Here is a 24602-nt window from a genome sequence, read left to right as displayed (position 1 = left end):
GGTTTAAAATTACTGCTGAGACACTGGTACTGTTCCAGTTTCTAAGGACCCGGAGATGAATTCCATTGCAATAACTCACAACTGCAATCTTCATCTGGTTTCTTGTTTTAATTAAGTGTCCCCCATTCCCACTATAGATTGTGTAAATTTGATTTGATTATTTACTCAAGTTTTCTTTTCTTTTAAGTCAGTATTTGGAAGGAGGAAATAAAACCAAAGGTGCCAGCTTTATCTCCTCATCCAATAGAGAAACTATGCTTTCCCTGTTCCCCTCATCTATTCAAAGAAGATTTTAAATCTTCTGTTTTGTCTCTGATAAACTGCACCTCACTTTTTGCTGTCGTTTCTGCGTTTTATTTCAATGAAGATGTACTCTTTCATTCTAATCCAACAATCAAAAGCTTAAAAAACCCCGCAAAATGGTTTATTATTTTCCTACAGCTTATTCCAAATAAACACATTTCTATTACTTGATGAGTAAAATATAATAATCATGAGTGAGCAGTCACACAAAATATATCATAATGGCAGCAAAAGTAGCCACTACAGAGCTCGCAAGGCAGAAATATTGAGCAGATAATTTCTCAATAGGCTGCAGTCAACTAATGTTGGATGCTGTCCTCACAAATCTAATACCAGGCAATTTCTTCTAGTCAATAAATTATCCGTCTGCATAGCTGCAAGTTGAATGATAAAAACTTAAGCTAAATTACTCTTAGAAGTCCAGTAATTAATCCATTTGTGTACAACCAAGGAAAATTTCAGCTTTGGAATTAACAGAAGCATTTCCTGACTTTATGCAACTGTCCCACACTGGACTTGGTTAAAACCCTTGTTATATACTGTTATTGTACCCGTAATTTAAATAGATCTTTCATATAATAATTAATTAAACATTCCTCTCCTCTGCAAGACCCTATGATCCACAAGGCCTGGGATTGTATCTGCCCTGCATGTCACTTTCTTATGTTTCTAGCTCAACACTTGGCACATTAGTAAGGGCTCAACAAATATTTAATAATGAATCAGATAAAGTTTTTTACTGTGAGAAATGACATAAGAGTTACAGGCAGTTGGATCTTAAGCCAACCAAGGAACACTAATGACAAAGAAAAAAGCTATTATAAGATAATTTTAAGAGTTTTAAAAGCTGTATCTTTGAAAAGAGTATTTAGATTGCTTGCTAATTTTTGTAAGTAAGCCAACTTCTATCTTCTGATACACCCAAAGTAGTGTCACAACTGGATGGAGGACCTGGAAACATTAATCATGAGTTAGACAATATGCCTATAATTATTTTAGATATTAAAAAAATTATTACACAGAGACAAGGCAATGCTATGAAAGGAGTGATCTGACCCTATAGCCAATCCATGTGACCATCAGTTTTATTACTGAAGAAGAACTGAAGACTTTCAAAAAGATACTACTTCCTTAAGACCTACTTAAGTCCTAAGAGATACAAAAACCAGACTCAATGTGTATAAATAGAGCCTGATTTAGAAAGAGTAAGAGAAACAAAACTTAAAAACTACAACCTTCAATCTTGAACATTTAGCACATGGCAGATGTATGTATGTAAGCAGATGACTTATAGCTCAGTTATAGTAAACTCCCAGCCAGTCAGTCATCAGTTCTCAAACTTTTGAGTCTCAGGACCCTTTTATGTTTATGTCAATCATACCTACCAATATTTACCACATTAGGAATAAACAGAAAAAAAATTTTTAATATCAATTTGAAAACAATGAAAATCTATTATGTGACATAAATAACTTTTCATTAAAAAAGCTATATTGAGGGAGAAGAGTTACACTATTATATTTCTGCAAATCTCTTTAATTTCCACTAGATTCTCACATCTAGTCTGTATTTAACCTACTGCAATATCACACGTGAAGCAGTCTCTGGAAAACTCCACTGAACAATGTGAGAATGAGAATAAAAAGGGCAAATAAGTCTTAGTAAGATTATAAAAATAATTTTGGCTTCACAGGCTCCCTGAAAGGGTCTAGGTTCCCCGGGCCACACTTTTGACCTGCTGTTATTACTCTGAAGTAATCTGACAATCTTTTGTTTCAGACGTAACTCATCCCTCAGGGGAACTGAGTGGTAGTGGCGCCAAGCCTCTGTTTCTTGGCTCAGGCTTGGGGAGTCACAGGCTGTGCTCTCCCTCAAGCCTGCAGCTATGTGTTGGCTGGATGTGCACGACAACCAGAGCACACCGTACAGAACCCACCCTGACATGTGAAGGCAGCGTGGCTCATTCATGAAGTGCCAGTCAAGAGGGACCACCTTATTCACCTGTGTATTTCAGTTCTAGAATATTATCCTGTACAGAGTAAATATCCAACGTTTCTTGAACTGAATGGAAACTGTCAACTGTGTGACTCATTTGAATCTCAAGATCATGGCCTTCTACCAACGAGAAGGACACACTGTACTCACATTCCTTCCTAGAACCTATCCCTTTACTGAGGACCCTTTTCCAGAAACCATGGACTCAGTGAATATAGATTCATTCTAACAGTGGCTTGAATTAGTCATTATTAACTAAAACAAATCTCCTTACTAAAAGGAGACAGACACAGACATACAAGTATCCAGTCCAAACATACACGTAAAAAATTCCATTTTATCTTATCACTCATGGAGCAATGAAAAAGGCGCGCGTGTGTGTGTGTGTACACGTATGCGTGTGTGTGGGGAGAGACAGAGAGACAAGGGGAGAGGAAGAAAGAGACAAGAGAGATAAAGAGAGAACCAGGGAACTGATTTGAGAAATATGACAACAGTGTAGCTCCTGTATATGAATACAAAACACGTCTGGTCCTTTCCCAGCTTCTCTGAAGTTGAGTTGTGTGGGTGGGCTGAAGGCGGTGGTAGAGAAGGAAGATGAGCTGCTGCGGTGGCCACCTTGAAGGCTCTTCCTCAATTAGCTGTAACTCTGGGCAAGCCACTCTTGGGGATCAATTCACCCTTCTGTAAATTAAAGGGATCAGACCAGATCAGGTACAAAAGAATCACCTAAGAAACCTTAGAAGGCAGATTCCTGAGCCCTTCCCACACAGCGTCTGATTCAGGAAGTACACTGTGGGGCCTATGAATCTTAGCAAGCATCTCCGGTGATGCTAATCCTTACAGACTGCACAGACCGCTTCAGAAAGCTCTATCAGATGATTACTACAATTCCTTTCAACAATAAAGCACTGCTGACAGACCACGGACCAGTGGCTCTCAAAGTGTGGTCCACAGTCCCACGACTATTTCAGGGGATGTGCAAGGTCAAAATTATTTTCATAACAATACCGAAACCTCGTTTGTTTTTTCACTGTGTTGAAGTTTGCACTGATGGTGCAAAAGCAACAGCCGGGTGAAACGACTACTGCCGTAGCACAAATCAAGGTGGAAGCACAGGCTGTGCTGGTGGCCACCGTGTTCTTCCTCGTCAGAATGCTCACAGAAGAAACAAAAGACAGTTTTAGTTAGGAACATCTCTGATGAGGAAGTAAAAATTATTAATTTTATTAAATCAACCCTTGGGAATACATTTTTTTAAAAGTAACCCATCACCAAATGGGAAGACCACACAAAACTCTTCTGCAGACTGAAGCACAAGGCTGTCTTGAAGGAAAGCATTACATGTCTGACTTGCAGGCTGCACTAGCTGCTTCTTTTCATGGAACACCCCGTTTTTCTTCAACTAATCACTGGCAGACAAGTTGTGATTATTCAGTATGAGTATTTGGCCGAAGTTTTCTCAAAAATAAATAAAGTGACCCTGTCATTTCAAGGAAACAATCAACAGTATTTGTTATCAATGATAAAACTTGAGCTTTAAAAAGCTATATATAATTTTGGAAAATTTGTATCCATCACCAGAAGCTAAGAAGTTTCTAATACTTAAGGACCTTTCTGATGAGATCAGTGGTCAAATATAATTTTTTGATATTGTGTAACATAATGTGTCAATATTTGGAACACCTGAATAACTCAGTGAGTCAGGATTTTCCAGAAGACCAATGCATCATGTTATAAAATCATGCTATTAATTCCTATTATAAAATACACTCGAAGGGCAGGGTAGAACACCACAAAAATTCATAGATACGGTTTGAGATTCCATATTACAACTGCACATTATAAAACTACCACTTATTAAGTTATGGTATAATATCAAAGAATATCCCCAAGTACTTGAAAAGGCCATAAAATACTCCTCGCTTTTCCAATTATGTGACTGTGTGAGGTCAGATTTTCTTCATATAGTTCACCCAAAACAACATATTGCAACAGTTTGAATGCTGATATGAGAATTCAGCTGTGTTCTATTAAGTCAAACATTAAAATATCTGCAAAAATGTAAAACAGTGCCATTTCTCACTAATCTAAAAAATGGCAATTTTTCATGAAAACATAATGGGCTATTTTTAAATGAATTAATAAATAATTTATCATATGATAAATATTGGTAGGTATAAGCCATGTAAAAACAAAAGCTCTTCGACGCTGTCCGTAATTTTTAAGTATGCAAAGGGGACCTAAGACCAAATAGTTTGAGAACCATTGCTCTCCCTAGTCGAAGAGAGATACCCAAACCTAGCAGCGCATGAATCATGATGTGAAAAAGTTTTAAAACGTATTAGATGCCAAAGTCCCAGTCATGGGAGGGGAAGCTCAGTTACTGTGTTTAAAAAAATGTTTGCCAGATGATTCTTACACATGGCCAAGTTTAGAAACCACTGAAACAAATCATTTGCTTGTGCTTGCTTTTGGAAAAGCTGTTCATTAGTGCCCCCTAGTGGCTAATTTGCTTTTGTTTATAAAAAATAAGGAAGTGAAGAAGAGGGACTCAGGAAAAACAAAATTCTAATTCTGTAAGAGACTCCGAGATCATCTAGTCCAGTTCCCAGTTTATAGATGGAGACCGACAACCGCCGCACATCATTATAGTACAATGTGATAAATGCTAGGCTGTGCTTTGGCTAAGCACAAGGTGTGAGAAAAAGCATACAGGAGGAGGAATCGATCCCAGACTCTATTCCATCTATTCCAACTTATCTCCAGGGAGACAAGTCTCCAGAGGCAATCACTTCTGAGCTGACACCTAGAGAATTCGTAGGAACTGAAGGATGAGAATACTCCAGTCAAACAGGGTAAGTACCAAGGCTCAAAGGTAAAACAGACCGTAATTTGCTCAGAATTAAAGAAAACAGTGGTGACCAATTTAAAGAGCTTGTTAAGTACCAGATGCTGTGCTAAGCTCATTACTTTATCTTATTTAACGTTCACAACCACCTCAGGAGATGTTACCCCTGCAAACAACCCTATAAGATAATGAATATTAACCAGTTATACTTTATGATTTTTCCTTTCCTTTACATTGTTTTGAAAAGCAGCTAGCTTTCTGGACTGTTTGTTACTCCTTGGACAAGCTTACCCAGAAGTACAAAAGCTGCTTTTCTTTATATTTCAAAAAAGATTCATTCAGAATTGCTTTAGAAAACACCTAAAAGAAACGGAGTGACTTTATAAGGTCCTTGGGACACATTAGGAAGAAATAGAGCTCTTTTAAAGTTAATAAAACCGTAGATCATGCTTTAATTACAAACACGGTAAAGCTAAGTGAAAACTTTGTAACTCGGCTCTCCCCTTTCCCTACTTTCTGCTTTTCGAATATAACCTCACCCAGAGGCACTACAATTGTAGTGGAAAGAGTAGGGGCTCTGAAATCAGATAAGCATCTGAATACCGACTTCGCCACATGTTAACTGTGACCACTGATAAATTAACTGAATTTCTGCATCTGCAATGTGGGGATAATGTCCTCCTTCCTGGACCATCATGAAGAATAAATGAGAACACATTACACGTAGATCATCTAGCAGAGGTAGGCCCTTTTTTGTATCTCGTGTCTTTATGTGTCTGTCAGTGCAAAGGGGTCTGCCTTACTTTCTTTGATGCTGCTTCTGCAGGGCTGCCTCTGATAACTGTCCTTGAAGGATCAGTCTTCTTTGCTTATCGATATCTCCTTCCATTCGAGCAAAAGCATGAGAGCCAATGAAAGACAGATCAACTCCCAAGCCTTCATCCTCCTCTTCTTGGTTGTCTGTAACAAAAATGCTATCAATAGAGAGCTTATGGCAAAGCTTGACAGGAAACGCTACAAACAGACTGTGAATGCTGCAACAGGGATGAGTGACAGCAAGAAAGTGCAAAAAACTGGGGTTAAGGTTATTTTTTTGAGCACAGAAAACTGAAATCGGATTTGGGCATTTGAAGAACTGAAATAATGAAAGAAACCACCTGTCCATGTGCAATGGAAGTTTTAGGAAAACATGAAATCAAATCAAGGTGACCTAGGTATAATCTTAGAAAGGAAAGAACAGAATATAATCATAAACAAAAAGATAGAAGCAATTATACTGAAGGTGGGTTTAAAGACGGATTACAGCACAGCATCCAATGAAAGAGAATCATAAAGAAAAATCATGTTTGGGATCATATATCCAGAAGTCTTCAAGGAGGGAGCACTTGACTGGTTGGCACATAATCTTCAGTCCTGTTGTCAGGTAACCCCCGATAAAAGATGGGTGGACCAGCAGGGCAGAGAACGATCCACATTCACTAAAATATGTTTTGATTGTAAGTTAGCATTCCGATTTTCTATGCTGGTCATGCCTACATAATCATTCTGGTCCATATGAGTTACAGTTCTCAATACAACTTAACGTTGGCTTTCTGATTGATCCATATGAAATTCACTCTACGTTTGGCTAGCGGAAACCAGTCCCTTGGGAATGGATCATCTCTTCGTGTTTTCCCCACTGCCTTACCAGATCTGTTTAAAACAAACCAAAAAAAAATTTTTTTAAAGAAAGAAAAGCAAACAAACAAAACTCTTGAACCATGAGGAGTTTCCCAAGGCAATGCCGCCACCTGAAGCCCTGCCTGCTGGGCCACCCAGCTGGGACTTCCTCACATCCATGTCACTGCTCCTTAAACTGTGACAGGCAAGAGCTTTGACAAGTCTGCTTTTAAAAAATACCCATAAATGAATCTTCACTCCCTCAAGCAAAGCTGATTTTACATCTATTTGAACAGATGCAATATCCTAACAGAGCTTCTATCTATACGGCAATGATATCTTTTGAGACATAGATGCAAATCAAGCTCTTTGAGAGCGCTGGACAGAAGGGAACCTTCGGCTAATGAGTTAGTCTCACCCACTGCCCAGCACTGCCATCGCAACTGGTCTTGCTTTTTGTCACTCCTTGTCATCCAAAATACATTTTATCCATGTAGGAAAAATTACATTCTGTTGCAGGGGTCACAACTGTGAGGATTTCCAAAGGATGCTGAGCACATTTCAAGGGTGCACTACCCCCACTGGAGGCTCCCGAAAAGTATCTGAGCCCCCCTCCAGCAAAGCTTGGTTCACAGACATTTTCGGATGCTAAATCATTTATCATTCCCTCCATTTAACTTAAATCTGAGTACTGGTGATAAAAAAGAGATGCGTAGCCCTCTGCAGGTTTTAACTTGATGCTCATCTAAAGGTGTTCATTAATAGAGAGCCTCCCAGAGGTCAGGCTGAACTTCCTACTCCTTTGGTGGTTGGTGTTTATCAGTCCCTTGGCTTCCTCAAGAGGGAAATTAAGAAAAGGAGAACTCACCCTCCGGGGCACCAGGTTTCTCACTAATTCTAATCTGTCGTTCAGGTACCACAGGCTCCCCTTCTGCGTTTCCAATATCTGCAGGTAGGTATGGCAACGAGCGACTCTCCTCCTTCAACGACCTTGGGAAATACAGAGGTAGCAGCTTCCGGTAAGTAGCCTGTGTGAGAAAAGCCAAACATTCTGTGAGAAATAAGGAAGTAATGAAGCAGGCGGCAGCAGCGCTCAGTACTGTTCCAGGCTGTGAAGACAGCCTCCATCAAGAAAGAAGACCTTACCGCTTTCAGGCTCAGAGTAGACGCTGCCTGGGACCCTCAATAAGTTCTCCTTGAGGATCAGGATATTGCTGGTCAGTCAAGTTAACATAATCTCCCATCCTGGCAGTTCCAGGTCACTGAACCTGGAATGCGTAAGTCCTGCTCCGCTGTCCCCATCCCCTCCCTTCACCTCACTGATGATACTGGTCTCTCAAGATTCAGCTCAGGTGCTACTTCCTTAATCCTCAGTGTGCCATCCATTTGACCCAGTTTAGTTTTTTGAGATTAAAAAAAAAAAGTTCTTAACCCTTTGTGAAGGATTGCTATTTCATGACTTTTATTCTTTCTTAGAGGTTTCCCAAAGAACAAGACATATCTCATTTTTAAAAAATTAGAATAAACCTCATTCTATCTTATAGTTTCCATATAGGCTGGTCCATTGGACCCATTCCTAAACCCATGATACATCATAGACATTTAGTGCTATGTATCCTGTATCTTTTTGAAGCATTTTGCTTTTCCATCATCCTAGAATTATTTTATCATTACTCATCAATTATCTCCAACTATACTAAAAAAGACTAAAACAGAATACTAAGAAACCAGAAGAATGACGGACTTGGTTAGAAGGACAATGAAATCATTCAAGAAATCATTTCCATCAGTTTTCTTACTGTGTCATGTGCAACACTGCGTCATCTTTCATGTATATAAATATATGAGGCATATAAGAAGACTGGGACACTATCTTCGCAACCTTTTTAAAAAACTGAGATTCAATTCACAGACCATAAAGTTCACTCTTGTAAAGTATACAATTCAGTGGTTTTTAGTTATAGTCACAAAATTGTGGAATCAACACCACTATCTAATTCCAGAATATTCCATCATCTCAAAAAGAAAATCTAAACTCATTAGCTAAGCCATTCTCCATCCCTCCGTCCCCCAGCTCCTGGCAACCACCAACTTTTCTGTCTGTATGGATTTGCCTATTCCGGGCATTTCATGAAAATAAAATATAGTATATAGTCTTTTGTGTTTAGCTTCTTTCTCTTAGCATAACGTTTCCAAGGTTCACCTATCCTGTATGATGTATCAGTATTTCTTCTTTTTAACAGGTTAATAACATTCCACTGTATGCATATACCACATTTTGTGTATTAGTCCATCAGCTGACAACATTTAGGTTGTTTCCACTTTTTGGCTATTATGAATAATGCTGATATGAATATTTGTGAGAAGTTTTTATGTGAACACATGTTTTCAACTGTATTCGGTATATACCTAAGAGTGGAATCTCGGTTTAATTTTGGAGGAACTGCCAGGCTGTTTTCCAAAGCAACTGCACAATTTTCCATTCTCACTGGCTATGTGTGAGGGTTCTGATTTCTCGACACCCTCACCAACTCCTGTTACTGCCTGTCTGTGTAATTACACACTAGTGGGTGTGAATTTGTATCTCGTGATTTTGATTTGCATTTCCCTAATGTTTAATGTGATGAAGCATCTTTTTCCTGTGCTTATGTCTTTTCTGAAGAAAGTCTGCTCAAAATTTTTGCCCATTTTTTAAGACTTTTTTAAAAAATAGCAGTTTAAGATTCACAACAAAACTGCAAAAAAGGTACAGAGACTTCACAGATCCCCATAGACCCCACAGACACATAGCCTTACTATCAACAACCCCCACTGGAGTGGTACCTTTGTTACAACTGACAAACCTAGTTACCCATAGTTTCTATTAGGATTCACTCTTGGTGTTGTGCATTCTACAGGTCTGCACAAATGTACAATGACTGGTATCCACCATTATAGTACCATACAGAGCACTTTCGCTGCCCTAACAATCCTCTGTGCTCTATTCACTGCTCCCTACCACCTCCAACCTCTGATCTTTTTAATGTCTTCATAATTTTGCCTTTTTTAGAATGTCACAGAGTTGGAATCATACAGGATGCAGCTTTTTCAGATTGGCTTTTTTCACTTAGTAATATGCACTTAAGGTCCCTCTGTATCTTTTTATGGCTTGATAGCTTCATTTCTTTTTAGTGTTGAATAATATTCCATTGTCTGGATGTATCACAGTTTATTTATCCATACTTAGGACATCTTGGTTGTTTCCCTTTTGGCAAAGATTAGTAAAACTGCTATAAACATCCTTTTGGAGGTGTTTGTGAGGACATAAATTTTCAACTCCTTTAAGTAAATACCAACTTTTGCCCATTTTAAAATTGGGTTGTCTTTTTACTGTTGAATTCTAAGAGTGACCAATTCATCCAATTTTATTTTGGCTGCTTCTGTTTTTGATGTCATATGCATGAAACCATTGCCTAATGCAAGGCCATGAAGATATATACCTATGTTTTCTTCTAACAGTTTTGTAGCCTTAGCTCTTACACTTAGGCCCTAGATCAATTATGAGCTAATTTCTTTTACATGGTTGAAGAGTTCAACTTCATTCTTCTGCTGGGGATATCCAGTTGCTCCAATACCATTCGTTGATAAGACTACTTTCTCCATTGAATTGTCTTGGCAGCCTTGTCAAAAATTCTATCACATTGATCCGTATGTTTATTCTCATGCCAGCAAAACAGTCTTCATTGCTGTACTTCGAGTAAGTTTCAAAATAGGTCAAGTATACATCCTCTGATTCTTTTTTTTTTTTTCAAGGTTGTTTTGACCATACTGGGTCCCCTGCATATCCACGAGAAATTTGGACTCAACCTGTCAATTTCTATCAAAATGTCAGTTGGGATTCTGACAGGAATTTTGCTGAATCTGTAGAAAAATTTGGGAAATACTGCTATCTTAACAACATTAAGTCTTAAGCCAAAAACAGAGTATCTTTCTCTTTATTGAGGTCTTTTAAATTTTCTTTCAAAGATATTTGGTAGTTTTCACTGTATAAGCCTTATACTTCTTTGGTTTAGTCTTAGATATTTGATTCTTTTTGATGTTACTCTAAAGGCACCTATTTTCTTAATTTCATTATTGGATTATCCTTTGCTAGTGTGTAGAAACACTTTTTTTTATATTGATCTTACATCCTGTAATGCTGCTGAACTCTATTAGTTCTAATAGTTTTTTTGTGGACTTCTTAGGACTTTTTTTTGTATATGTATATTTTTATTGAAGTATAGTCAGTTTACAATGTTGTGTCAATTTCTGATGTAGGATTTTTTTATACACAAGATCTTGCACCTGTGAATAGAGACAGTTTTACCTCCAGTAAAATACTGAATAGAATTGGTGGGAGTGAACACCCTTGTCTTGTTCCTGAGTTTAAGCAGACAGATTTCAGCATTTCACCATTAAGTATAATGTTAGTTATGGGTTTTCCATACATGCTCTTTATCAGGTTGAGGAGGTTCCCTTCTGTTCCTGGTTTGCTGAGTGTTTTTATCATGGAAGGATGCTGGCTTTTGCCCAGTGTTTCTGCATCTAATGAGATGATCATGTGGTTTTATCATTCATTCTATCAATACAGTGCATTATACTGATTTGCTTTTGGTATGTTGAACCAACCTTACATTCCTAGGATAAATCCCACTTGGTGATGTCATATAATCCTTTTACATGTTGCTGAATTCAGTTTGCTAATATTTTATTAAAAACTGTTGCATCTCTATTTTTACGTGCAGCCTGCTTTTAACTCTCATTGGAAAGCTTTGAGAAATCAGAATCTTTCATTTTCAGCCCAAAATAGTAAAGAGAATACAACTGAACAAAGATGACATTTCAGAATTATTAAGGAATCAAAAATGAATGTAAAGGGAAAGATGGCACCACTTTAACAATGATGAAGTAAGACTGATCATATAAAGTGAAATCTCATACACTGAGTCTTCAGATGACAATATCCTAGACAATTTTTTTGGAGGGGAGGTAATTAGGTTTGTTTGTTTGTTTGTTTATTTACTTACTAATTTTTAATGAAGGTACTGGGGATTGAACCCAGGACCTCACGCATACTAAGCCTGTGCTCTACCCTGCCCCCAACAACATATTTCTAAGGACAAAGTGGAAATATGACCTTCTGAATTAGTCACCACAGGAAGGACTTACTACAGAATTTTGCGATAAGAACCTGGACTTATCATTTTACTAAAAAGATGTGACAGTACTCTTTCATCTTTTTTGATGTTTGTGCAACAAAATTTACATAATACAAAGAGGTTTGTTATGTTTAAATTCTTACTGAAATACTTCTAAGCTTGTTTTTCATTATCCTTTAATTCTTCAATAAATTATTTATAAATGATTTTTTAAAAAGTCTGTTGGGCCTGGATGATAAACGTTGGTGACAACTTTTTTCAGGTATACTGAGAGTGAAGAATTTTCCTCTGGTCCCCTGGGTCTGGGTCAGGAGCCCTGATGTACTGCCACAGCACTGTGATGTACTCTCCCAGCACAGCACTCACCACACGGTGGTCTTTGTTTATCTGGCTACCTACCTATTAGCCTGCAAAGCCCTGAGAGCAGGATATCTTATCTTGGTATCTCACCTGCTATCCTATTCCACGACAATGGCCAAATCTCTAGCCCACACTTCACTCCTCAGCTTTCGACTGATATGAACAATGGCCTGCTGATCTGCTGAATTCACTGCTCCCCCATGATTCAACATGTTCAAAAGAGAACTTGTCTTCATCCTCTCTCCCCTACAACTTTTCCCTCTTCCTACTTGCTATCTCATTCATGGCACCATTATTCAGTCACGCAAGCCAGAAACCTAGAAGTCATCCTTAGTCTTCTACTTTTCCCCTCCATATTTATGACTTCCAACTCCAGCTGAACTTGTTTACTAAATGTTCTGTGAAATTTCAACACCACCAGTGCCCTTATTCAGGCCTGATCATTTCTCACTTGGAGAACTAGAACCACCGATTATCCCTCTGAGTCACCAGTCTTTCTCCTTTGAAATCACCCTCCACACAGCTAATGTAGAAATCAGACTACATCATTTGCCTGCTTAAAGCTCTTCTATGTTTCCCCACTGCATAATTGATAGAGTCTAAGTTCCATAGCACAAGGCACCAGGACTTGAGTGGTCCTGCCTAATTTTCATTTTTGCCACTCCTAGCCTTAAATTTGATGCAGTACACTACACTCTTCATGCTATTCCTTACTTGTACGCCTGTGTTTATGCTTGTATGACTACTGTCATTTGCTCCTCCCTTGGAAAATCTGTCTTTAGTCTCTAATACAGTCTTTTTCAACAAATGACGGTAAACCCCACTGCCAAATACAAACATAGATATTTAGGATTTGCCTGCTGGCAATTCAGTGAATAGATAATGAAGACCCAAAGGCGAACACTTACAAGTTAAAATAAGATTTAAACAATGCAAGATAACCAGCAAAATACCTCTTCAAGTTCAGAGACAGCAAATACTACTTTTTCAATAGTCTCCCCATGAATTTCAAGGAATCTCCTTACAGTGCCTAAAGGAAAACAATAGAAAGATTATTCAATAAACACGAAATTACTTGTGTGTGTAGAAAAATCAAACGCTCCAAAGTTTTATTTTTTTAATGGATCACTCCTCATTTCATTCAGGTCTGTGCCCAATGATACCTTATCAGTAAAGCCTGCCCAGACTACCCCAGTTAAAAGCCCTCCCCTGCTCTGCTCTCCTACAGAGCAACTATTCTAGATGTTCTGTGGATTTTCCTGTTTATTGTACATCCCCTTTGCCCTCCCGGCACCATCCATTAGAATGAAAGCTCCACAACAGCAAGAGCTTTATTTTATTTACCGCTTTACTGCCAGTAACCTGTGCCTGGCCAAAGAAGATGATGACTCCAGACAATTCTCCTTTATTCAGTACACTCTTTTTATTCTCTGGGGTCTCTCTCTGACCAGAATGATCTAGCACAAGTGTCTTTCCATTCATTCAGTTACAGTACTAGATGTCCTACTCAGCCCTTTATCCCTGTCAAGATCCCATCAAACCAAAACTGAATTATTTTTCCTTAATTTCTATCTTATACTAATTCTTTCTCTATCAGCTTCCTAACAATGAGAGCTAGTGGCCTTTTCTCAGTCCTTAACTTATTAGAGATCTCTCTAGCTTTAGTTCTAAAATGCCCAAGACCCACCTTCTAAAAATGTTGCCCCCCCATTTAAAATTTTATATATATGTATATATATATAAAACATATATATATACACACACACATACACACACATACACACGTGTTTATTCATATTTATAATTTATATTCTTTTTCCTCTGGAGCTCACTAATTTGATGGTTAGGTACTACACCAAATGTCAATGGCTCCCTAATCTTTATATTCTCTTTTCTGAACAAAATAACTGAATCCCTTACTGCCTACTGGGCAAATCTGCCCAGATAACCCAGACCTCAAACTCAACACGTCCAAACCTGACTGCCATCTTCCCCCGACACCTGCTCCTTTACCTGTATTCCTTATTTCAGTTACATAGCAACATCCAACCACTCACCTAAACTAGAATCCTGAATTTTTTGATACTTCCTTCACTTCTTCCTGTATCCTGCATTTACAATGGGTTATCATGCCCTTTAAATTCTATTGCTGATAGTTCTAAGAGCCATTGCTTCTGTGTTTCAGCTGCTCCCAGGTGCTCATTGCTTACAAAGACTTTGGCAATATGTTCTCAACTACTCTCATTTCTCTTTCCCAAGTCCATATACTCACTGATGCCTGAGTTATCTTATGTCACCCTCCTTACTGAACACTTTTTTGATGGCTCTGCACTGCTTATCGGTTAAGACTCAAAAGTCCCTAGCACGGCTCTCCACACTCTGGCAACTAACCACCCCTCCACCTCTGCCCCTTACTCCTATTTCTAATTTTCCTCCCACACATCTTACACTTTAGTCATTGGCTTCTTCACCGTCCTGAGAATACGCCCCTTACTTTTGTACTACCCTACCTCTGCCGGCACGGTTACCTTTAACTAGAATACTATTCATCTACCATGACCCTCTCTCAGTGAACTCCTACTCATTTTTCAAGACCCAGTCAAAAGCCATTTCCTCTGAGTAGAACTCCATCCTCCCCTGTGCTCCTCCTACAATCTTTGGAATAGCCCTCCATCTGTGAACTTCTCATAGCACTTTATAGCTAGACAGAGCTTTCTGAAGGCCAAGGAAGCTTAACATTAACACTACCAGGGCCTAGCACACCTTAGGAATATGGCAAGCAATCATTCAGAGTAACTAGTAACTGAATGAACATTTTATGTCTCTGGTTATCGACATACTGCCTGCCTTGTTCACTACTGTTATCTCGAGGACTTAACAGAGGAGACCTATTTGTTGAAGGACTGAACACATCTTCATGATTCTCTCTTTGTTAGGTGACAAATTTATTTTTCATTTCTCCCTCTATTCTGCTTTAATCATTTTTAAAAAATAAAATTTCAAAACAAGATTTTTTCTATCCTATTTACTCTGACATGAAGTTTTAATGTTCACACGGAATAGTTCCCCAGCATGTAACTGTGGGATTTCCTCTGGACGACAAAATATGATGCCGAATTATAACCAGATTGAATTCTCTCTGCAGCAAGAGTTCATTCAGAAAAGCAATGTTGCGAAATGAAGAAAAAAAAGGAGTGATACTACAGCTACAAGGTTTCAGGACTAACTCCCAGCTCAGTCCACACTGCTCCTTCCAAAGTTTCATCTGCACCTCACTTTTAGTAAAAACTCTTTAACTTGTGAGAATGACATCTGGGATGTTAAAATTCCCAAACTGGAAACACAACAACAATACTGTTGTCTTTTTTCTCACCACTGTATCCTCTTCTATATGGCACAGGGCCTAATACTTAGCAGTCACTCAAAGTTTTGTGGCATGAATAAATAACCTGATAAATTTATTTCAATGTAGATGTTTCTTTAGGCTTCTTCTGGAGAAGAACTGAACTGCACATGAACTAAGGAAAAAAGATAAATGGTCTTGATAGATTGCTTAAGAAAATAATACTTATGTTTTAAATGAAAAAAAAGTCAATAATAGTTTAATACATAAGAAAGCTTTGGAACTAAGGACTTAGAGCCACATCATTAGACTTGTTCTTGGCCCATATATGCTACAAAAGCATACAAGTAATTTATTTCCCAGATGGTCAGAAAGTATGTGAGCAAAGGGCACAACTGTCTATGCGTGTTTTCTTGTGTGTATTTTTTAATGAGATGTTATAGTTTTGTTATTAGCTTTACAGTGTAATAAGTCAAACAGGTCTTATAAAATACAAGTTAACGTGCTCATCTTTAAGCTGTACATTTCCTTTGTGCTAATTAAATTGCTAGAAATTGTCTCATCAAAGTCCCTTATGCCTACTTTTGATCTTTATCTGCTGTTACTATAATTCCTGCTCAAAGCTAACATCTCTATGGTACTTTATCAAGTGATTTATCTGGGGCCACAGAACTAGAGTTAGACTGGTAAAACTGGGACCAAAAACCAGTCTTCCTGACTCCCTTTCCAGAGACTTTTCTACAAAATGATTCTGCCTCTTTAAATTCTAATCCAAAGAAGGTTTAGCTCAAGCTATGAGATGACAGCGCACAGGCGAGGTGAAATCAGAGAAAGTTGAGGCCTGCCAAAAGCCTTGCCAGGAAGTTACATAGAGGCAGGAATTTGCTTTGATAAGGCACCATTAGAACACACACAGACTAGCTATAACATAGTAGCTTCCCATCGAAGGAGTTCTAACTCAAGCACAGTGAATTATCTAGTCTAACAGACAGGTTACAAGGCTTGGGAGTCAGAGGCCTGGATATACGTTCTCAGTCTGCATTACCCTGAGAATGTGATACATTTCTGAGCCTCTTTATTTGTAAAATGACACCATACTACCTAAAACACAGGGTTACTGAAGAAATAAAGTGGAATTTCTTTATTCCTTTTAAAAACACATATTTCTTGAGCAAGTACCATATGTAAAGCATTCTTGTCACATGGAAGCATTGGAAATACAAAGATGAAAAGGTAAGATCTGTTTCTCAAGAATCTTGGTGTAAATATAATCTATATAAACTGTAAACTATAAAACACATAAATTTACTACAAAATCCTTGAGCAACAGGGATCTTTTAACATAGCCAATTATTAAATAAGACTATTTAAGACTGAACATGACCTCACCCTAGATCTACCTATATAATAATAATTTCACACATTCAAACATCTTTAAAAAGTTTTGGTGGATATAAGACTTCATCTTTAAATTCTAGAGACAGAAAGGGTCTTAAATATCATCTAGTATAGTTTCCCTCCCAAATGAGATGGTCTCATTCAGCCTCTGCATGAACAGTCAGATCTTCTAAGCCTTCATTCAGATGGATAAAACTATCACCTTAGATAGTAAACCAAGAATTCTACAACCTGTCAATACAAACTTCCCTCCAGGGTGCTATGATCAGCTAATCAACAAATCTTCGTTGGCTGTAACTAACTAGTGATAAAAAAAACTTTTTAAAACTTATTATGGACAGCGTCCCCAATCCTACTTACAAAGGGCTATGTCAATTTATGTACAGTACCTCCAAAACTACTTACGAAGTGCTATGTGTGTGGCATCCTCTAAAGGATAACCTCGTTTTGCAGAATTGATGACACAGAATCCAACAGAAGACATTGACTGCTCTCTGCAATCAAACAGAAAACACAAAAATTACACTAAAAGTATTTATAATACATAACTAATTACAAAAAATGTACCTTAACTGCTCCTTCCCTGTCCCTTCAACAACAAATCTACTAGAATAATTAACCCAATTGTACTATCTAATAATTATATTAATATATAATTTAACTGCACCATGTGGGGGAAATATACTCTTGAGTAAAATGGGAACTGGGTAAAATGGAAACAGGTTCAATCTCAAGTCACCCAAAACCATTCCTGTTGTTCTGCCAAGTTTGAGAAGATGATTAATTCTATCTTCATGGTCCTCCTAAATTAACTCATTCCCTCAAAATTTGATTTTTATAGCTAGGCTTCCTTTTAAAACCAGGGCCTTTCAGCACAAGTGGCACGCTGGGCCTAGGAGATGCGCCAGCCGTACTTTGCCAGCTGAAGGACGTTTCTGTAGCAGCTGTACAGGGAGCTCTCAGCGGCCGTGCGATAGCGGCTCTTGTACTTGGGCCCCACTGTGTGAATGATGAACCGGGCAGCCAGGTTGAATCCTTTCGTCAATTTTGCTTCACCTGTCCGGCAACCTGGGGACAATGGAGAATATGTAAGTTGTGGAGATGTTACGGGAAAAAAAAAAAAACCTCAACAAAACAATGCACGAAACAGAGAAAGTGTAAGAATTCTGAGAAATCTCAGTTAAAAATATGGATTGAACACCAACATTTATCTCTGATCCCAAAATGACAATGAAGCAATGCAGTAGACATAAAAACAGAGACAAAGAGCACGGGAGAGAACGTGAAGCAGGGAAGCATCATCAGAATTTTGAACAGTCAGTGGACTAGAAATAACTGACTTAGCAAAGCAGAGAAACCTAACTGCTTGCAGAAATGGGGTAACCAATATGAAGCAAGCTAGTCTATTCTGAAAGGCAGTGTTGGATTGAAGAGAGACTGCTCTGCTTCAAATCCTGAGTCCACTCTGCTCCTGCTATGACAGTCTGGGCCAGTGCTTGGCCTCGCCATGACTCAATTCCCTATATAACGGGGACAGCAGTGGTGCTTACTTCACAGGATTAATGCATTAATACATGCAAAGTGCATATATGCATTAGCTATTAGTGTTGTTATTATTATTGCAGAACAATAAAAAGGCTCAGAAATTGGAGGTCCTAAGAACTTCTAAAGGCTGTGATGTGAAGTGGGACTAAAAAGAGGAGGCTGAGTTAAAAGTTTGCATAAAAGCACTCAAATCTGCAGCCACCCTGCCCCGAGCCAGCACAGCAAGGTGCTGATTTCTTTACCACCACAGCAACAGGAAGGTTTATTCTTGGGAGATGCTGAACTAGAGAGTCTCTGGACTCCAGAACCCCAAGCACAGCTGAAAGGAGGGGATTTAGTTAAGGTATTACACTCAACAGTAATAGCTCCAGCTCCTGCTCCTAACTGGCTTCCAAAACAGACATCCACGCGTATACCCCTGGAAGATTCCTTTCTAGGAAACTAAGAGGCTCAAACCAAAGGACCTACAGATTCTGATAAATAAGGGACGTTTCCCCCATCGAAACAAGAGTCCCTGCTCATCATCTGCCTCAAGATCCACCGAGTAATAACCCATGTCCACGCACACAAAGCTTCCCAGTAGCTTCTCAGTTCCTCCCTCCTGATCACAGCTGACACTCGAGGATCACCAGGAAGTGAGGAAAGCCACTCACAGTGGGGCGGGCGGGAGAAGGGGGAGGCGCAAAACAAAGCAAGCAAGCAGACATGCATTTGGCAGTCAGTTTGTGGAATCACTCCTGAACATCTCTCAGGACAAAGGTCAGAAAGAGAACAGAACTTTAAGCGTTCTGGACACCATGGTTTTTGGAATCACACCTTTCCTTTAGTAATTGTTAATAAAAGCTCAGAACTCTGGAGGCTGCAGTCATGCAATGTTCTGCTACATTGCTTAAATACTGCTAATTACTTTCCAATCTTTCACTTGTTCAATCCAACCTAGATTTTTTCTAACCTAAAGCTCAAATCCTAGCATCACTGTAAACATTTAAGACACAGTCCTGAAAGTACTCTGAATCCCAGTAAAATAAATACAAATTCACAGAATAAGTTCACTGCGGCCATAACTCTGTCCACCATGTCTTTTATCTCTGGCTACAATCTTTGCTAAGGAGCACTGCTGCAATGATAATCTGAATACCTGAGTATCAAAAATTAGGGCTTCCCAATTTCACTTATTTCTCTCCAAATTCTAACATCCACAGTAGAAAACACAAAAGCTGTTTTAATATTTATAGCAAAAAGAGTACTATTTGTAAGAGAACAGAGCAAGCAAAACATGTGTAGGTACTCCCATCCTATTAAAATGTGTTGTTGATAGTGGTGGTGGTGTGTGTGTATAAAATACATGTGCACATATTATATACATTGTATATAATATACAGTTTTGCTGCTTAAATGTTCTGTATTACTCAGCATTTAAGTGTGTGAGTTTAATAGCCTACATTTTCTTTATTCATTCATCTGTCAATAGACACTTAGGTTGTCCCCATGTCTTGGCTATTGTGAATAATGCTGGGATGCAGATATCTCTTTGAGATAATGATTTCATTTCTTTTGGATACGTACCCAGAAGCAGAACTTCTGGATCACACAGTAGTTCAATTTCAAAATTTCTGAAGAACTTCCATACTGTTTTCCATAATGGCTATCCCAACTTACATTCTTACCATAAGTGCACAAAGGTTCCCTTTTCTCCACATCTTTGTCAGCATGTAATCTCATCTTTTTAATAATAACCATTCTAACAGGTGTGAGGTGATATTTCATTATAGTTTTTATTTGTATTTCCCAGATGATTATTATTGGGCATCTTATTACGTACCTGTTGGCCATCTGTATGCCTTATTTGGAAAAATGTCTATTTGGGTCCTTTGCCCATTTTTTCACCAGATTATTAGTCATTTTGCCTTATGTTGTATGAGTTCACTTACATGTTTCAGATATTAACTCCTTATATCTGATATATTTGAAATACACAGTTTGCAAATATTTTCTCTAATTCTGTAAGTTGCCTCCTTTCTGTTGATTTTTCTGCTATACAGAAGCTTTTTAGTTTGATGCAGTCTCACTTGTTTATTTTTGCTTTTGTTACTTGTGCTTTTCATGTCAAATCCAAAAAAAAAAAAAAAATCACTGCTGGGACCAATTTCAAGGAGATTTCTCCCTGGGAGTTTTTTCTTCTAGGAGTTTTACAGTTTCGTGTCTTATGTTTAAATCGTCAATGCATTTCAAATTAATTTTTGTGAGTGGTGTAAGACAGGAGTCACCCTACTCCAAAAACCTCCCCCATAAAAAAAAGAAAAAGATGGTGGTGCAATTTCATTTTTCTGATTGCGGCTATCCAGTTTTTTCAACGCCATTTGCTGAAAAGATAATCCTTTCCCCACTGAGTATTCTTGGCTCCCTGGTCAGTTTGTTGACCGAATATGCAGGGGTTTATTTCTAGGCTCTTAATTCATTCCATCTGTGTAAGTGTCTGTTTTCACACCAGCACTGTACTATTTCATTATAGCTTTGTAGTATAGTTAGAAATCAGGAAGAGCGTTGCTTCTAGCTGTGCTCTTCTTTCTCCATTTGCTTTGGCTATTCGGGGCCTTCTGTAGTCCCATATAAATTTTAGGGCTGTTTTATCTATTTCTGTGAAAATACCCCTGGAATTTCAATAGGGATTGCATTCAGTTGATCGTTGGCTTTGAATAGCATGGATATTTTAACACTATTCTATCAGTGAACATAGGGTACCTTTCCATTTATTTATGTCTTATGTCTTCTTCAATTTCTTTCATTAATGTTTTACGGTTTTCAGTGTACAAATCTTTTATCTCCTTATTAAATTTATTACTAAGAATTTTATTTTTTTGATACTATCATAAATGGAGTTGTTTCCATAATTTCATTTTCAGGTAGTTCACTGTTACTGTACAGAAATGCAACTGATTTTTCCACGTCGGTTTTGTATCCTGCAACTTTACCAGACTTGTTGATTAGTTCTAACAGATTTTTGATGGCGTCTTCAAAGACATTTTTTTCTATGTAAGATCAATCATCTGCAAACTAAGAATTTTAATTTTCTGATTTGGATGGATTTTATTTCATTTTCTTGCCTAACTGCTCTAGCGATGTTGAAGTATGTTCCATCTGTACCAAAAATATTGAGTTTTTACTGTGAAAAATGGGTTGAATTTTGTCAAATGCTTTTTCTACATCTATTGAGAGGATTATATAATTTTCATTCTTCATTCTATTAATGTGGTTTATCATATTTATTGATGCATATGTTGAGCTCCTTATATCCCAATGATAAATCCCACCTGATCACAGTGTGTGATCCCTTTAATGTGCTGTTGAATTTGGTTTACTACTACTCTGTTGAGAATTTTTGCATCTACATTCATCAGGGATATAGGCCTATATTTTTCTTTTCTTGTAGTGTCCTTATCTGGCTCTGGTATCAGGATAATGCTGGCCTTGTAAAATTAGTTTGGAAATGTTCACTCCTCTTCAATTTCTTGACAGAGTTTGAGAAGAACTGGTATTAATTCTTCTCTATATGTATGCAGAATTCACCAAGGAAGCCATCAGATCCTGGGCTTACCTCTGTTGGGAGGTTTTTGACTACTGATTCAATCTCCTTACTCCTTTTGTTCTGTTCAGACTTTGTTTCTTCATGATTCAGTCTTGAATAGGTTCAGTAGGTTGCATGTTTGCTGGAAGTTATCTATTTCTTCTAGGTCATCCAATATGTTGGATATAATTGTTCACAGTAGTCTCTTACGATCCTTTGTCTTTCTACAGTGTTAGCTGTAATATCTCCACTTTCATTTAGAATATTGAGTCCTCCTTTTTGTCACTTTTTTCTAATTGTCTTTCTAGTCTGTTTCTTTCATTTTTGCTCTAACCTTTGTTATTTCCTTCCCTCTGCTAACTATAGGCTTACATTGCTCTTTTTTCTAATTCATTGAAGTTTAAAAATTAGATTGTTTGAGATCTTTCTTTTCTCTTAATGTAGGTATTTACAGCTATAAATTTCTCTTAGAATTTTTTTTTTTTGCATCCCATAAGTTTTGGCATGTTGTATCTTTCTTTACATTTGTCTCAAGATAATTTCTGATTTCCCTTTTGATTACTTCCTTGACTCAATGGTTGTTCAGGAGCATGTTGTTTAATTTCCACATATTTGTAAGTATTTTCACTTTCTCTCTGTTACTGACTTCTAGTTTCACACCACTGTGATCAGAAAAGATATCTGATATTATTTCAGTCTTCTAAAATTTGATAAGATTTTCCTTGTGGACCAATACATGATTTATCCGGGAGAACGTTCCAAGCATGCCTGAGAAAACTGTATGTATATTCTGGTGCTGCTGGATGGAATATTCTGTGAGTTCATTTGGACTACAGCGTTACTCAGGCCTGCTATTTCCTTATTAATTTTCCACCTGAATGATCTATCTAATGTTTAAAGTGGGTTACTGAGGTCCCTAACTATTACTGCATTTTGTCTATTTCTCCATTCAGTTCTATTAATAATTGCCTTAAATACTTAGGTGCTCCCATGTTGGATGTATATATATTTACAATTGTTACAGCCTCTTGACAAATTGGCCCCTTTACTGCCATATAGTGACCTCCATCTCTTGTGACCAATCCGGACTGAAAGTCTATTTTATCTAATGTAATTATAGCCACTTCTACTTTCTTCTGGCTCCCATTTTCATGGAATATCTTGTTTTATCCCTTCACCTTCAGCCTATATGTGTCATTACAGGTAAAGTGAGTCTCTTATAAGCAGCATAGTGTTGGATCTTGGGTTTTTTTCTTTTTCTTTTTTTTATCTTTCAGCCACTCTGTGCCCTTTAATAGGAGAATTTAGTCCTTTGCATTTAAAATAATAATTGATAGGTAAGGTTTTTCCAATGCCATTCTGTTAAACTGTTTTCTGAGAGTTTTTTTAGTCCTTCATCCTTTATTCCTGTCCTCCTGTCCTACTTTATTTATTTATTTATTTATTACTGATATGCTTTAATTTCTTTCTCTTTATCTTTTGTATATCTATTATAGGTTTTTCCTTTGGGGTTACCATGAGGCTTACATAAAATAAACTGTTAGACCTGTAAAATGTTTTAAGCTGATTAAAAAAAAAACTTCATTTGTGATGCTATGTAAAGATGCAATTTGATACCATTAGTATTTTCAGTAAAAATAATGCATTATCACCCTGAGTCTAGTCAATTAAAATCCCAGGGAACTTCTAGTCATTCATTTATCAACTACTAAAAGGAAGACTTCACTGTTCTTGGTACTGGGCACATGGAGGCCAATAAGACACATAGTTCCTGTCCTCATGGAGTTCAAAGTTTAATGGGGACATAATAATCATTACATAAAAAATTAACAAAATTGTAATTGTGTTAAGAGCACAAAAGAGAAGTACTACAGGCTGGAAGCATATACCACGGGGAGACTGCTCAATTCTGAAATAAAAGGAAACAGTATTTTGAGCAAGAGATGTAAGCAAAGACTTAAGAGTAAGAGTTGAGAACTGGAAATGTAACAGCACATACAAAACTGAAAACAAGTGGGATGACAAGGCAATGAGAGGTCACTTTGGTTTAAGTACGTGAGGAAGGCAAAACACCTGCAGACTCAGTTTAAGGAGTTACAATTTTATTGTAGGTGTAATGGGAGTCCACTAAATGGTTTGAAGTAGGGGAGCAATAAGAAGGGGTTTATAATTTAAAAAGCAAATGCTTACTGTGTGTGGAAAATAGATACAAGAAAAGAATGGATGTAGGGAGACCAGTCAGGAGGGAGGCAATGGCTGTAGTCCAGGCAGGGGCTGACAGCACACAGCCTAGGTTGGAGGCAATGGTGATACAGATTCAAGATATATTGAGGGAATGATGACAGACTTTGTGTCGGGGATAAGGAAGAGGGAAGTGTTAACCCTACAGTTTTTTGCATGAAAAAT

The 24602-nt window shown here is 37.8% G+C and overlaps 1 protein-coding gene across 5 annotated transcripts in view; it reads right to left on the bottom strand.

The window, feature by feature from the left end:
• Nucleotides 1–24602, bottom strand: part of GDAP2 (ganglioside induced differentiation associated protein 2) — a 56952-nt gene that overhangs the window by 21327 nt on the left and 11023 nt on the right. For all 5 annotated transcript variants that reach the window (XR_012075868.1, XM_072967916.1, XM_006216136.3 and 2 more), the window contains 5 exons: nucleotides 18001–18154; nucleotides 17492–17580; nucleotides 13299–13375; nucleotides 7677–7836; nucleotides 5953–6109 (listed from right to left, as the gene is read on the bottom strand). Coding sequence is in view for 4 of the 5 variants with exons in the window: in XM_072967916.1 (XP_072824017.1) it covers nucleotides 5953–6109; nucleotides 7677–7836; nucleotides 13299–13375; nucleotides 17492–17580; nucleotides 18001–18154 (637 nt within the window). In the remaining variant the exon portion in view is untranslated. The remainder of the gene's footprint in view (nucleotides 1–5952; nucleotides 6110–7676; nucleotides 7837–13298; nucleotides 13376–17491; nucleotides 17581–18000; nucleotides 18155–24602) is intronic.

Source organism: Vicugna pacos, chromosome 9 (genome assembly GCF_048564905.1).
Source record: "Vicugna pacos chromosome 9, VicPac4, whole genome shotgun sequence".
Classification (NCBI taxonomy): domain Eukaryota; kingdom Metazoa; phylum Chordata; class Mammalia; order Artiodactyla; family Camelidae; genus Vicugna; species Vicugna pacos.
The sequence above is the reverse complement of the archived record's forward strand: the minus strand, read 5'-3'. Positions and strand labels throughout refer to the sequence as shown.